General features: G+C 40.9%; 1 protein-coding gene across 2 annotated transcripts; it reads left to right on the forward strand.

Annotated features, from left to right (window-relative positions):
- Positions 1 to 1,156: 1,156 nt before the first annotated feature.
- Positions 1,157 to 7,847, forward strand: LOC132184296 (NagB/RpiA/CoA transferase-like superfamily protein). 2 transcript variants are annotated; one of them, XM_059597874.2, is made up of 7 exons: positions 1,157 to 1,873; positions 2,402 to 2,536; positions 4,351 to 4,709; positions 6,148 to 6,892; positions 7,006 to 7,102; positions 7,227 to 7,281; positions 7,435 to 7,847. In XM_059597874.2, the coding sequence occupies exons 1-7, from the start codon at positions 1,387 to 1,389 to the stop codon at positions 7,495 to 7,497; spliced, it is 1,941 nt and encodes a 646-aa protein (XP_059453857.2). In that variant the 5' UTR covers positions 1,157 to 1,386; the 3' UTR covers positions 7,498 to 7,847. The 2 variants fall into 2 exon arrangements, with proteins under 2 accessions (XP_059453857.2, XP_059453858.2); XM_059597875.2 differs by having other exon boundaries at positions 4,354 to 4,709.
- The last annotated feature ends 7,940 nt before the right edge of the window (positions 7,848 to 15,787 follow it).

A 15,787-nucleotide genomic window follows, 5' to 3' on the forward strand; every position in this document is an offset into this window, starting at 1 on the left:
TTGGGTGGCCGCGCGGCCACTCCCATGGCGTGGGGTGGCTCGCCGACCAGCCACCCCAGATCCGGATTTGGGGTGGTTGGCCGCCACCCCTAGCCCATGGGGGTGGCTCATCGGCCACTCCCATGGCCTATGGGGTGGCCGGTGAGCCACCCTCAGGCCATGGGAGTGGCTGCGCGGCCACCTCCATGGTTTGGGCGTGGAGGCCACCCACCCCAGATCCAGATTTGGGGTGGCTGGCCGCCTGCGTGGCCACCCCCATGGGCTGGGGGTGGCGGCCACGTGGCCACTCCCATGGCCATGGGGTGGCAGCCGACCACCCCAAGTGGGGGAGGGGTGACTAGCCAGCCACCCCTTCAATTTTTTTTTTTTTTTTTTTTTTTTTTTTTTTTTTTATAATTTGATATAGTTAGGCTTTTTTAAAAAAAATTTAGTTCGATAAATTTAGCTTAGGTGTCATCTTCTGATTGGTTGCACAAAATGTGAGTTTTGTGCAACCTCCCTATATAAGTTATTCTCAACATAATCACCTCCTATAAAATAAAGGGGTGGTTACACCGTCATTTTTTTTTTTTTTATCAATAAAAAAGTTAGACTACAAACCTGAAAAAATAAAATGGTGCATAATATTTATTTATTTGAAAATATAAAACACTTTCTAAAAATTTACTAAATATTTTTCTTAGCTAGACCATATAGAAATTATTTTTTCCAAATGTAAACCCTACAATTTTTTTTATCAACTTTATATCCCAACAAATTTTCTTTTTCAAATCACAATTACAAAATACTCTTTAATAAGCATGCACTTAAACGTGTTTGGATATACACTTAAACCTGTTTGAATATATATATATATATATATATATATATATATATATATATTTTGACATGTCCAGACAAGAAAGAAGAGGGGGATTCGAACTAGTGATCTTCGCTTTATTAGACGTGATCCTAGTCGATTGAGCTACCTCTTGAAGACCTGTTTGAATATATTAATATGTTTGAATGTTTGAATGTTTGAAAAACATTTTGAGTATTTAAAAATGGTAGAGTTTACTTATAAAAAAAAAAAAAAATGGTAGAGTTTTATAAAAAAACTTCGAAAGTTTAAATTGTCATCTCCCAAAAAAGAAAAAATAAAAATTGGTCACATGATCACATCCCACTACCTTGGTCCGTCAAACTTCCAGGTGACATAAACATTCCCGCAGCCGAAAGCAGAAGGAGCATCAAACCTCTCTCTCTCTCTCTGAAAGTCTCCAAAAACCCTAACAAAGATGAAACCCCAAAACTCTTTCTCCTCTTAGATTTCCTCTATGGCCTTTAATCCTTCAATCATTCAATTTCTTCACGATCAAAATCCTAGCGATTGACAGGCACGCTCCCATGGAAGCGCGTCGCCCCACCCGAGCCGTCATCGATCCCAAGGTCCGCCACGTCGGCTTCTTTGCCCCCCCTGCCAATCCCCTACCGGGCCCTAATTCCACGTTGCTCTCTGGCTCTCCGGCCGGAAATTCTCTCTCTCCGGTCATGATTCCCCCTCCACGACACCCTTCCGACCGCTCGCCTGCCGTACCGGTGCCGGACACGGGTCTACGGCGCCAGGGTAGCGACCACGTGCCGGTCGGGAGCTACAACCCGTCCGAGTCGCTGCTGAGCTCTTCTCCTGCGGCTTCTTCGCCATCGGGTAGGGTTGGGCTGGCCGACGGAGAGTTCTCCGAGGAGTCCGACGGGTGGTACCGGTACCGACGGAGCGGGTCGGGAAAGTACGATCTGCCTCTTCCCGATACGACTCCGGAGAAGGCTCTGGATTATTCGGCGAAAAGTTCTGCGGCGCCGGTGTTGGAATCGAAGAAGCCTTCCCACGAGTCTGGTAATGCTTTTATAATCATTGCCGTTGAACAATGAATTGAAATTGGATATTAATGAATTTTGTTGTTGTTGTTGTGTTTGTGCGATTGGATTGGATTGGTTTAAATTTAGATTTTTGTTATTGAATATAAATGCTTTTTTCTTTAAGGGATTAGGGACCCGCAAAGTTCTTTTAGCATGTTTATGAAACTGTTGAATGCTTTTTGTTGTGAAGGATAAGTCTGACTTGTCAAGTTTTGGTTTTAACCATTGTATCAAAGCTATTGTTTTGCTGCCGGTTGAATTGGTTTGGTTTGGGATTAGGGATTGGATTGGTTTAAGAACTTATTCGTGCCCGTTGAAGTCAAAGTTTGTCAAAAGATATATTTTTAGGCATGATTTATATGCTGGTTCATTCCTGAGGCCGAGGTAGCTAAGTTGCTGCTTCCTGCTCATACATGTGTTGATTATATGGAACCTTCTGTTTTTCTTCTTTTGAACGTGTATTGGACTATTTATTCCTTTCTAAGAATTTGTAACAAAATTGCAGAAAAGAGTGGAAAAGCTGTTGTGGAAGAGCAAAATGAACTGCAGTCTAGTTCGAAGCGGCCGAAAGAAAAAACAACCAAAGCTGAAAGGCGTGCCTTGCAGGAAGCCCAAAGAGCTGCAAAAGCTGCTGCAAAAGGTTCAAGAATTGAGCTCATGTGTATTTGTTATTCCATGATTCACTATCAACAATTGATTGATTTTCTTCATAAGTTGACAGCATCCTTTCTTGATTTATTTTCTTCATAAGCGCCCCCAACACGCCCCCCCCCCCCCCCCCCCCCCCCCCCCCTTTTTTTTTTTGGAGAAAGGAGTCTGCTTCATTTGAACTTTTTACTTCATTTCCCTGTGAGAAAGCAATTTAAATAATCATGAGGCAGACTAATTGAGCATTTGTTTGTGCTTTTTACCCAAATAGGGCATAATTGTAGGAAGAGAATTGAACATTGTAGGTTTCCAACCTCTTATTAGATCTTTATATTTTGGGTATGCAGTTCCTGCTCCCTAGTATGGTTTTTAAGCTGCCTTAGTGGTGTGTTGTTTAAATTCGTAGAGAGTAAATAATTTTTTGTATATGGTTTTTAAGCTGCCTTAGTGGTGTGTTGTTTAAATTCGTAGAGAGTAAATAATTTTTTGTATATATTTTTTTATGTTTTTCTTCTTTGTTTTTTGGTTGTATTTTTGGAGCTCTTTTTTTGATATGTAATTCAAATTTGATTAAAAGTGTAAGGCGCCTCAAAGTACACATGCAATATACAACAAGAAATATCTAGTTAGAACGAGCAAAAGAAAAAGCCCAAACAATCCAACACCAACATGTTCATGATATGTTAATATGTTAGCATATTAAAATTGTTAATGATGGCTTGAAATTGTTTGCAACTTTCAATCAATTGTGAGGACGCCTCGAAAGCTTTAAGGAATTTTTCTCTGCACTTGTATCAAATTTTCATTTTCTTCCTAGTGTATAGCATGATCATATCATACACCAATTTATTGCTCTTTTCTATAAGTCGGTGTTAGCTGCATTTTATCATTAAAAATTGCTAATCTTTTTTTTTACTAGGATAGATGGTGTGCATATTTTTTTTTTTTCATAAAACATTTATTTTTTGAGATCTTGTAACAATTTAGGGAAAAGCGCTAGCCACATCTGTGCTATCACCCCAAAAGGACTTAGTTAATTTGGAGCTTCCTTAGTATTTATTATAAAGCCCACTTAGTAACTAGGCAATGTGAGATTTAGCACTCATGACTATCTTTATAACCACTCACTCTATGTGGGCTACTCCTTATCTTCCCAATATGGGACTAGAGTGTTACAAATATGTTGTTTTAATGCTCAACTCTTAATGTTTGACAAGTCTACTCTATTTAAGGAACCTTTTTTTTGAGGTAAAATTTCTTTGGGTAGGGTCTTTCTGATATTGTTTGGGACATGAGCTGTCAAACTTAGAAATTTTACCAGTATAAATTGTTTCAGTTACTGGCCACGCTTTCTATCAGGACTTATGTCATGGTATTTATAGTGGTTAGACTGATATGCCATATGTCTAGACCGGATGATTAAATACTTGGTAAAAGTTTGTAATGGGTTATAGAAATGTTACTTGACCAAATCTAGTAGGTTTTCAATGTTCATGTAAACGAATCAATGTTTAGTTTTGATTGAGTGGTTCCTCAGTAGGTAGAATGTTTCTCCTTGCATTTTAGTCAAGCTTGTCCTTGGTATTATGCAGTTTCTAAGTAGAAGGTATTATATTAGGTTGTGAGCCTGAGCAGGTTTGCATGTGGATATCAATCTTTTGGTGCATATGGATGCATGTATGCATGCACATGTATATGTGTGTACATTTGTATTATATATAAATATGTGAGTGTGTGTGATATCTACATGCTTCATGCCATTTATGTGATCAGTTATTGTGTTACTTGTTCATATGATATGTGTAGTAGAGGGTAACAAATCTGCTGCTGTATCTGGGGGAGGACCTCCAAGTAAACCTGTGAAGCAGCCTTCAATAAAGAAAGACGCTCCTCCAGTTTCATTGTCAATTGCAGCTTCTGACAAGAAAGGCAGTGATCGTCCACCCGAGAAAGAGAGGAAGAAAGATGTTCCTCCTCCACGCATGCAATTTGATGATAAGAGCCGAGTGGAGAAGGCTAAAAGGCGTTCAGTGGTCCATCAAACTGAAGCTAGAAATAGAGTTGAATTGTTTCGGCATTTGCCTCAATATGAACATGGAAGTCAGCTTCCTGATCTGGAGTCCAAATTTTTCCAACTTGATCCTGTGCATCCTGCTGTATACAAGGTACTTTCCTTTTTTTTTTTCCTATGCACTGTATACAAGGTACGTTATTTAGGAACTTAGTTATGCTCTGTTAGTAGTTTGAGGTTTTTTCTTAGGCTTCAAGCCTCTGAATAGTAAATTGAAACCTGAACATTCAACTTCCATTTATGTAACAAACAAGCTTTGTTGCCCAGGCAAGTTATGATCTGTTAGTAGTTTGAGATTTTTTCTTCAGGCTTCAAGAGCCTTTGAATAGTAAATTGAAACTTGAACTTTCATCTTCCGTTTATGTAACAAATAACAAGCTTTGTTGCCCAGACAGACATGGGAAGAGACAGAACATGACATGGACCGAGACATGGCAAATTAAGGAACTAGATGTGGAGATGACATTGATACAGTAAATGTTCACATTCATGCGGACACATGCATGTGCATGTGCCTGCACCCTTTATATGATGGCTCAAATATTTTGTGATTGCAGTTATATTCAATGTTTAAATATGTTAACAAAGTAGTTTCTTACAGACTTTTCTGCCCAAGTGTCAGTAAAGTGTCTCTTGTTGTAACCTTAAAAGTACAATAAAATCTGGAATGTGTTAGAGACATCTCTAAGAAATGCTGGAGAAGTGTCAATGTTTAAACCTGTCCTGCTGTCCAACACAATCATGGCTTCTTTCTGTTACAGTGTGCAACTTGTGAAAGAGGATGTTTTGTCTTTTTTTTTTTTTCATTGGCTTTTCTGTGTTGGCAGACCATCATCTATACGTACAACGGACCCCCGTTTCAGTTTAACTAAACCTGTATTGTGTAACTTTTGTTTTCAAATAACCATTGTTACGCACATCAATATTCTTTCAGCAACATGACTTCATTTGTTTCTCTGTTACATGGACTGGACAGTAATGTTTTATTTTCCTTTGGTTACATTTCTTAATTGTTGAAAGTTTTGGTTAGAGTGCGCAGCAAATAAATGGATGAGTATGTAGCTATTATTCTAAAATAAGTATTAACTTTTCTGAGGACCTGTTTGGATGTATTTTTCTGAGTATTTTGATTTATTAAATAAACATTTAAGAAGTTTAATTGAAATCATTTGTTTACATGAACATTGATTTATTGATTTATTTTCTGAGTATTTTGATTTATTGAATAATCATGTAAGATTAAAGAAAAAAAAAATGGTATAATATGTTCCATTATCTTTCCTTTGGTTAAAAATAAAATGTTATTTCACCAGATTAATTGTTACTCTGTCAATTATCAATTTAAACAATCATTATTCCATGTTGTCTTTTGGTTAACCAAACAGTATCTGGAGGAAAAAAAACATATTTAATCTAATTTTTATATTTAATTACTCTGAAAGATCTAAGCTAAACAGGTCCTTAATTTCATACCAGTTTGTCTATTGAAACAAAATATAGTTTATTATCTGCTTGGGATGGATCTTTGTCAGGTTGGATTACAGTATTTAGCTGGAGATATAACTGGGGGTAATGCTCGTTGTATTGCGATGCTTCGAGCTTTCAAGGAAGCCATAGAAGACTATTCCACGCCACCAGAAAAAAATCTTGCGAGAGATTTGACTGCAAAAATCAGTAGTTATGTGTCGTTCTTTACTGAATGCAGACCACTTTCTATCAGCATGGGGAATGCAATTAGGTTTGTAAAGAGCCGTATAGCAAATTTGCCACTAAATCTTTCTGAATCAGAAGCAAAAGCTGCAGTTTGTTCAGATATTGAGCGTTTCATAAATGAGAAGATAATACTTGCGGACAATGTCATAGTTAGACATGCAGTTACAAAGATTAGAGATGGAGATGTTCTTCTCACTTATGGATCATCATGTGTTGTTGAGATGTTTCTGTTATATGCCCATGAGATGGGGAAACAGTTCCGTGTTGTGGTAGTAGACTCACGTCCGAAGCTTGAGGGCCAAGCATTACTTCGTAGGCTAGTGGCAAATGGCCTGAGTTGTACATACAGTCATATAAATGCCATTTCTTATATTATGCATGAGGTTACACGAGTTTTTCTGGGGGCTGCCTCTGTATTGTCTAATGGGACTGTATATTCAAGGGTTGGGACTGCATCTGTTGCAATGGTTGCTCATGCTTTCCGTGTTCCAGTTATAATCTGCTGTGAAGCCTATAAGTTTCATGAAAGGGTACAGCTTGATTCTATCTGCTCTAACGAACTAGGTATGACATCCTTTGTGAGCTGATGTTGATTTTGCTTTTCTCCTTTGACTGCTCCCGTTTTCCCCCCCTCTTTTCAGTGAAATGAACCCTGAGCATCACCAAACTGTATGCAGGTGATCCAGATGCTATTGCAAAAGTTCCTGGAAGAATGGATGTGAATTATCTAAATAATTGGTCCAATAAAGAAAATCTGCAGCTTCTGAATTTAATGTATGCTTTATCACTTAAAAAAAAAAAAAAAAAAGGAAGTTCTAAATTTTGTTCTCAACTGTTCAAATTACACTCATCTTTACTTTGGATAAGGAAATTTACACTTGGTATCACCCTGTAACAGGTATGATGCTACTCCTTCAGATTATATCTCCATGATTATCACAGATTATGGCATGGTAAGTCATTTTTTAACACTGATCTTTAAACTATAGTCTCTCATTTATTTATAAGAATGCCAAGGATAGGATTATATGTTTTATTTTCTCTGGAAGCGTGAGATTGTTTTCTATTTTTTAGTATTAATCATTCTCTTCTTGTTCTTATTGTAGATCCCAACCACTAGTGTGCCTGTCATTGTGCGTGAGTATTCAAGAGAACACTTGTTCATATAGAAGAGAATGCAGGCGCGGCATTGTTGGATGAATAAAGGTCTTCAGTTTTTGTAGTTGTCATTAGAAATGAAACTTGAAAATTTTTCAACACCTAGGAATATCTCTTATTATTCTTTACTTGTTAAGTGATAATGTTGTGTCTTACCAATCTTGATGGTATTTGAATTTTATTTGGTAAAACATGACGCAGTGAAGAGTGCACAATTTTGCCTCTCCTGAAAGTGTAATCTAAATATTTTTACTTGTATATGGGGTTGCCTATTGGTTTGCAAGTTTTCCACATGGATGCTAATCAATTGCTAGTAAATGTTTCTTCAAATATTAATACTTATTGATTCATTTGCCAAATATTTCTCCTGGCTTGCTTTTCATGAACCTCTCTGAAAATGCCTTCCAGGCTTTGAATGGATTGTTGTACTTTTACTTGAAGTGACACTCAGTTGATATTAGTCAGATGTATCTGTTTAGCAAGTCTCTTTTCAGTGTATATCCTCTGTTGTGTTGAATGTTTGGTCTGTTTCAGTCTTTCAGAGGTCAAAACCCTCCGGTGTATAGAGCTTTTTTGCATTTTTACTACAATCAATGGTGTTAAAGGAATTCAGATCTGAACTGGAGAGGAGCGGGTTCTTTATATGTGAGGGGCATTTTTGTCAAAAAAAAAAAGAAGAAAGTAAAATAACAAGAATGCCTTTCAACTAAAAAGAATCGGTTGATCTCCGGTTCATTTAGGATCCTGTTCCGGTAGATATAAAGACTGGTCAAAGTTTATAAATTGGGTTTAGTACACCTGCATTTTTTAGCGAGGGTACTATATGGAGCAGAGAACTTTCAGAAAGAAACTACTTGGAAGGTCCATCCCCTCTCTTTAGAGAGCTCTTCCCCCCCCCCCCCCCCCCCCCCCCCTGCGGCCTCCGGGGAAGAGGGTAGGGACAGGAAGGTGTCCCTATCTCTTCTCCAGCTTTCTATTAATTTTTTTTTTTTTTTTTTTTTTTTATTTTTATCCTTTATTTTGTTTTTCCTCCTTTTTGAAAGCCAAATCCATTGCTCCACTTAGAGGTGGCAAAACGGGTAATCGGGTAGACCCGATTAGGACCCGCTAAGACCTGCAACCCGATTATCTAAGACATGAACACGACCCGTTTAGCTAATCTGGTTAACAGGTTTGACACGATTATGATACGAAAAATATCCGGGTAACCCGACACGACCCGTTTAACATAACCGGGGTAAGATTGGGTAGATTCGACCTGACCCGACCCATACAAAGAAACACCAAAAAAAAAAAAAAAAAAAAAAAAAATTCCTGTCCTTTTACTTCCCACTTTTTTCCTCAGCAACCAAACAGAAGCTACTCACTCGAAGCCTGTTAAAAAAGGGAAAGTCCAGATTCAATAAAAGCATTTTTTCACAAACAACCAAGGACGCCTTAATTATATTAGGGTTTATGCTCTAAAAGTTAATTTCTGTTGCATGACCTTTTTAGTTTATTAAATAGAGTTATTTATTTATTGAATTATTTCGAGAACATTGGGCATATTACTATTTAAAAATAAAATCATTTAAACCAAATATTTTACATTCTCTTGAAAAAATACCCATCTACACACCACCCGAGCCACTGCCCCCACCTTCTCTGCCTAATGCCAATGCCAATGCCAAACGTTCCTCCGCCGAACGCAACCTCTATTCCCCAACTTCCACTTCCACAGAATCAAAGAATAACCCCTCGGAATTATGGTCAAACTTTATAAATTAGCCTTCTTGTTCCTCTACTGGCATTGAGCCAGAACCAACGGTAATCCCTACCAATGCCACCAAAATTTTATTCTCAGTGCTGCTTTTCTTGGTTATGGCGGTTAGGGCACTAGATTAAATGAATTAAACAATATTCCTATAGTGAAATATCCATATTTCATTATGACTTTTCTCTATGGTTTTGATCTGTACAAAAAAAATGATTAGAAGGAGTGACATTTCGAGATCTTGAAATACTGAGGTATCGAGATTTGAGATACTGAGATCTTTATACGAGTTCTCATTCATGCTACAATAGCTTAGCACACCTATACCTAGGGGCAGAATCAGTAGGGGTCGAGAAGGGGCACTTGCCCCATCTCGACCGCCCAAATTTTTTCTTAGCCTTAGTAAATTTGCTTTGGTTGTTGTAATACCCCGATAAAAACGATTGTTTTTATTAAAAGATTTTCTACAAAGAACGGTTAAAGGATTTATGAAAAACCCAGTTTTATAACAACGAACCTAAGCCCATACTTATAGCCCAGAAAGCTCCTAAAACGTTTGAAGCATAAACCCAAGATTAACCTTTTCTGTTCGAACGTATACTAAGGTTGACGAACGTACGCTAGGGTTGTTGGACATACGCTCTTGTCTGTAGTAGAGGACGTTCATGGGGTGACCACCGAACGTACACCTGCAAGAGTACACGGACATACGCTAGGGACCACACGGACGTACGCTACTTTTGGAATACCCCCCTTGGATAATACCTGGACATATGCTACAGCCTTTGGACCGCTGTGTAAACAATACCGAATGTACGCCCCAATAGTACTGGATGTATGCTACTTTCCAAAGGAGTTGGTGGCACCCTCAGCTTTTCTGGCCTATAAATACCACCCCCTCACCACCCTTTGAAGCTAACTTGTTCTTTGAGGCCTGGGATCACTTCAATTCCTTGCTTCTAAAGTGCCCACATCACAACATCCCTCAAGATGAGCAGGTACAAATTTTCTAGGAAGGATTAGATGATACTAACAAAGGGATGGTTGCTTCAGCTTGTAGAGGAACGCTTATGGAGAAGAGTAGTGAGGAAGCAATGGAGCTTTTTGAGACATTAAGTGAGGATTCCCAACAATTTTACTCAAGAGGAAGGAGAGGAGTCAAAAGCAAGGGCATGTATGAAGTAAACCTCAGTGGGGGATGACCCAATCAAATGGTTGCTGTAGAAAAGAAGTTGGACATGATCGTCAAGGCCATGACTACTCAGAAAATATCACCTTTGCAACAGGACACACCAATCCAGGTATGTGCTATTTGTTCTCATCTAGATCACACTACTAAGACGTGTCCCTTATCTTCAATTGCAGAGTAAGAAGAGGTGAATTATGTGGGACAAAACAATTACCCCCATAAGAGCAATCCATACTCCAATACTTACAATCCAGGATGGCGCAACCATCCAAATTTCTCTTGGAGTAACAATCAAGGACAGCAGAAAGGGCCTCACTCAACAAGCAAGCCAACCAACTCAAGAGTCAAAGATGAACCAACTGGAGAGTATGATACACAACCTGGTGACTTCACAACAGCAATTCACGGCTGATCAAAAACAATTCAATACAAAGACTAATCAAGCCATTCAAATACTAGAAGTGCAAATTGGCCAGATAGCAAAGGAGCTGAGTGAGAGGAAGCATGGAGAATTTTCAACTCAAACTATACCTAACCTAGGGAGTCACCAACAGCTGAAAGCAGCCACAGTCCTCAGAGGTCCTGTTCCTACACCATCAAGAGCACTTGAGCCAAATTTTGAAGAGCTCAAGTGCAGCTCTTCACACTAGAAGACATTCCAGTCACAAGTAGAAGTGTTTGAGCAATCCAGGAGCTCAAACGCATCTACTCAAAACAAGTGGTACTGAGGCCATTGAAGGCAGTATAAGTTTTTCTTCTCTTGTTTTCCATCATATCAACTTCTTTACTTTACATATGTCTCAATTATCCTTGGTGTTTTGTTTTCATTATTGACCTTTATTTTATTTTTCTTTTGTTTTGTTTAAAAAAAAAAAAAATTGTTACTATGATCGATCGCAATAAGTATGCGATCGAGCACAGTAACCGAATGTTGGCTCTACACATTCTGTCAGTGCGATCGAACGCACCTTAGGTGCGATCGAGAGCACATCTCCCACACACGCACACCCCTGGCCGAATGCGATCGAGCGCACCAAGTGTGCGATCGAGCGCACTTGGATAGAACAGCATGTGACCTATTTTAGGTCAGTTTCCCCCTAATTCCACTCACAATCTCCCGGCGCCGTACAAGTCCCCAAATCACCCAACTCCGGCCACCTCCTCTACTAACACACCTACACCATTTTTCCACCACTCTAACCACCTCCACACCACCGCACCATCACTGCACGACCCCATTCTACCCCACGACCATCACCCTCATCACATATCACGCATTCCGTCCCATCAACACCCCATCTCCAAACACTCCCCCAACCTCCAATTTTTCTTTTTCTTTTTGCAATTATGGGTGTTCATCCACCCACACTGCCTCTGTGTTGGGCGTTTCTTTTCTTGGCAAGGGGTTTTAGGCATCTTTTGCTGTATTTTGTTACTGTGGTCATCAGAAGTGCACACCAACTGTTCGACAAAAGTCCCAAATCATGCTTAAAATGCCTAGAACCCGTGCTTCATCCTCCCGGGGGTCCGAGGCCGAAGCTATTTCCCCCCCACCCACTTTTGAAGAGCGGGAGCTACTGTCTGAGACTACCTTCGCCATTCACGAAGACTTTCAAAACTATGAGGTGACTCAATGGGTGGTCGCCGAGTTTAAGCGAAGAGGACTCAAGAAGCTATTCAAACCGGTCACCTCCACCGCCTACCTGAACTTGGTCATTGAATTCTATGCCAAACTTTCCCATGACTGCAACAATTCCTCCCCCCTCTTGTGCGGACATGTAAAAAAAAAAAAACAGTCAGAAATTAATTCTCTTATATTTTTTAATGTTGAAATGGGTTGCAGTGTTATAAAGGAGAAGTAAAGTACTGGTGTTTGTTTTGTAAAAATTAATTTTATTGAATGTTATTTGGTATCGATCATATTGTACAATATTTAGGCAAATGAGTTTTAATGTTCTCTAGAGCCGAAACCCTAGAGGAGAAGTAAACCAATTTCCAAGCCTGTGTGGTCTTTGGAGGAATTCTTTTAGGTATGGCAGATGATCTAACGAAGATGTGGGGGAATTTTTCCCTCTCTGATGAGGAAGGGGAGGAGTTGGAGATTAAGAGTATCTCCTTGGTAGATTCGGTGAAAAGAGGCCAATCTTGCTTGGTGGGAAAATTGGTGTCGGATAGGATGGTGAGCAAGGAGATCATCCGATCGAAATTGATCAGAGGATGGCGGCCAACTGGATCACTATCTTTCAAAGTCCTAGGGGACAATCTATTTCTGCTTGATTTTGAGCACTCCTGGGATAAATCACATGTGTTGGAAGGGCGTCCATGGGTCTTCGAAGGGAGTCTTTTTGCTGTGGAGGATTTTGATGGGGTGACGCCGCAGGCAGAGATTGAGTTCGAGAAAGTTTCTTTCTGGGTTCGAATGCTTAACATGCCTCTGGCATGCATGTGCAAGGACGTCGGTTTTCAGATTGGTGCTTCCTTGGGCAGTGTAGAAGAGGTGGATACAGATGAAGAAGGGATTGGGTGGGGGGAATATCTTCGGGTTAGAATTAAACTAGACTTAAAGAGGCCTCTACTCCGTGGAAAAACGCTCAAGGTTGAGGGGCGAGTTGTCAAGGTGGTCTTTCAGTATGAAAAACTGCCAAGATATTGTTTCCATTGCGGATGCATCAGTCACGGGAGGGCAGTCTGTCAAAGCCCAAAGAGAGCTCTGATGAGGGGGGAGAAACCTCGATTTGGTCCCTGGTTGAGGGCTGAGTCTCCAACGAGGAGGCGTGAGAGAGAGTGGCACTGGCGTGGTGGCTCGGGGGAGCATGGTGGGGAGCGGTTCTCCATGACAGGGGGTAGTTACTTTCAGCATACTGCAGGAAATAAGTGGAGGAAATAGGGAAGTACCAGCTGGGGTGTCTCCGGCACCAGGGAGGCTTCCGGCGAGGGTGGGCAGTCCAATGCAGATGAGAACCGTTGGGAAAATTCCTTTCCAGTTCCAGACGCACGAGACGTTACAGATGACGGGATATTGGGCGAGAATGGTGGAATGGGAGGAGAATTTGGTGGTGTGGATCACAGCTGCAATATTCAATCGGGCGTTAATGAGATGGCAACGGCAAAGGAAAGAAGTGAAGAGGGGGATTCTGTCTTTAAAAGCGCAGCTGAAAGCGTTTTTCCTGAAGCAATTAATGGGGAAAACCAAAAAGAAATAGACGGTGGCATGCAAGAGAAGGGGAGTGGTGGCCTACGTGGAACATGGGGAATGCAAGTGGTGGTGGTGATGGGCCTACGTGTAAGGAGTCCAATGCTTTACCCTTTGGAAGCCCACCAAAACTAAATTCTATGCACACAACTAACGTGGAAGCTCATTCGGTACTCACATGGAAGAGGAAAGCAAGAGCAGGTCCACCCATTAGCAATGCTGTTCTAGTTCCACTGGACACACGTAAACGACGAAATAAATGGGAACAGGAAGGGGAGTACTGTGGGGATAAAAGAGGGCGAAGGAATGGGAAAAAAATGGAGGAGCAGACTCGGCTAGATGATAAGGCGACGGGTTCGGGAGTGGCGGGTGCTGGTTTCCAGCCCCGCCGACCGCAATGAAAGCCTTAAGTGGGAACTGTCGGGGGCTTGGGAACCCCCGCACAGTTCGGGAACTTTGCCGGCTGTGCAAAGTAAAGAGACCCAATTTAGTTTTTCTTATGGAAACAAAATTAGGACAAAAGAAGATGGATAAAGTCAGAAGTAAGACGGGCTATAGAAATTGTTTTGTTGTGGACTGCGTGGGACGGAGCGGGGGCCTCGCTTTGCTATGGGGGGATGAATTGAACCTTGAGATACAGAACTACAGTCGAAGACATATAAACGCCATTGTGAATCCAGTACGAGGAAGGGAGAGTTGGAAAATGACAAGTTTTTATGGAAACCCCGAACCACATAAGCGACACGAGGCGTGGGCTCTCTTGCGACATATTGCTAGAATTGACCCCAAGCCTTGGGTTTGTTTCGGCGATTTCAATGAAGTAACGGTTAGAGAAGAAAAATAGGGTGGAGTGGAGAGGGCTGTAGGTCAAATGGATGCATTTAGGAGTACACTGTCTTACTGTGAACTATCTGATCTGGGATGCAGAGGAGCGAGGTACACGTGGAATAATGGGCAAGAAGGGGCCTACTTCATTCAAGCTAGGCTGGACAGAATAGTTGCAAATGCAGATTGGTGTGCCATACACCCAGTGGTGTCCGTCGTGACTGCAGCTGTTATCAATTCAGATCATTTGCCACTTCTCCTTAAAATAGGAGGGGTTGATCGAAGGTATGGAGGGCCTAAGAAATTTAGGTACAAAGCTCAATGGGCAAAGGAGAAAGGTGCTAAGGAGGTTGTGCGGAAAATATGGGTGAGAAAATTTCACCCAACTGATAGGTGGCAAGACATGAGAGGAAAGCTTGATGGGTGCTCAAGGGGCCTTTACAAATGGAGAAAAAAGGAGGTAGCTGCTGCCGAAAATATTCTGCAGCAAAAAAATCAAGAATTGGAAGCTCTACAGTGTGATATGGCAAGCTCGGACAGGGAGTATATCAGGGGGGGCTGCAAAGAGAGCTGCAGGAACTCTTGGAAAAGGAAGAAATAAAATGGAAACAAAAATCTAAGGTGGCATGGCTCAAAGAGGGGGACAAAAATACAAAATATTTCCACGCTTGTGCAACCCAAAGAAAACATATTAATGCAATTTCGAGCATTATTGACGAGCAGGGGCGCTGTTGGGAATCTAAGGAGGAGGTGGAGCAGGTGTTTGTCAAGTATTATCAGTCATTATTCACGTCTGAATTCCTTACAGATTCAGACACTTGTTTGACTGAACTGGAATGTTGTGTGACTCATGAGATGAATGAGGCATTGATGAAGGAATTTTCCAGAGAAGAGGTTGTGCTAGCGTTGAAACAAATGTCACCCCATAAGGCACCCGGACCGGACGGTTTTACTACGGGCTTCTATCTAGACAACTGGGAGGTGGTGGGCGAGGAGGTATGCCAATCTGTTCTTGCAATTTTGAACTCTGGAATTGTAGATAAGGAACTTAATTTTACTTACATAGCACTTATTCCTAAGACGACTAACCCCACTAGGTGACGGAGTATCGGCCAATAAGTCTGTGTAATGTTTTTTACAAGATTATTTCCAAAGTTATTGCCAATAGAATTAAGGTGGTTTTGCCAAGTCTGATTTCTATGAATCAGAATGCTTTTGTGCCGGGGAGGTTGATTACGGATAACATCTTAGCTGCGTATGAGACGCTGCACTCAATGCACACGCGCATGTGGGGTAAGGAGGGGTATATGGCCATTAAATTGGACATGAGCAAGGCGTATG

Source organism: Corylus avellana, chromosome 7 (assembly GCF_965113065.1).
Source record: "Corylus avellana chromosome 7, dhCorAvel1.hap1.2, whole genome shotgun sequence".
NCBI lineage: Eukaryota > Viridiplantae > Streptophyta > Magnoliopsida > Fagales > Betulaceae > Corylus > Corylus avellana.

Bases quoted from the DNA above. Each gene is read 5' to 3' on its own strand.
- LOC132184296 (XM_059597874.2), top strand. From the start codon at position 1,387: ATGGAAGCGCGTCGCCCCACCCGAGCCGTCATCGATCCCAAGGTCCGC. The intron at 7,103-7,226 runs GTATGCTTTATC...ACCCTGTAACAG, and splicing joins CTGCAGCTTCTGAATTTAAT to GTATGATGCTACTCCTTCAG. The intron at 7,282-7,434 runs GTAAGTCATTTT...TTCTTATTGTAG, and splicing joins TTATCACAGATTATGGCATG to ATCCCAACCACTAGTGTGCC.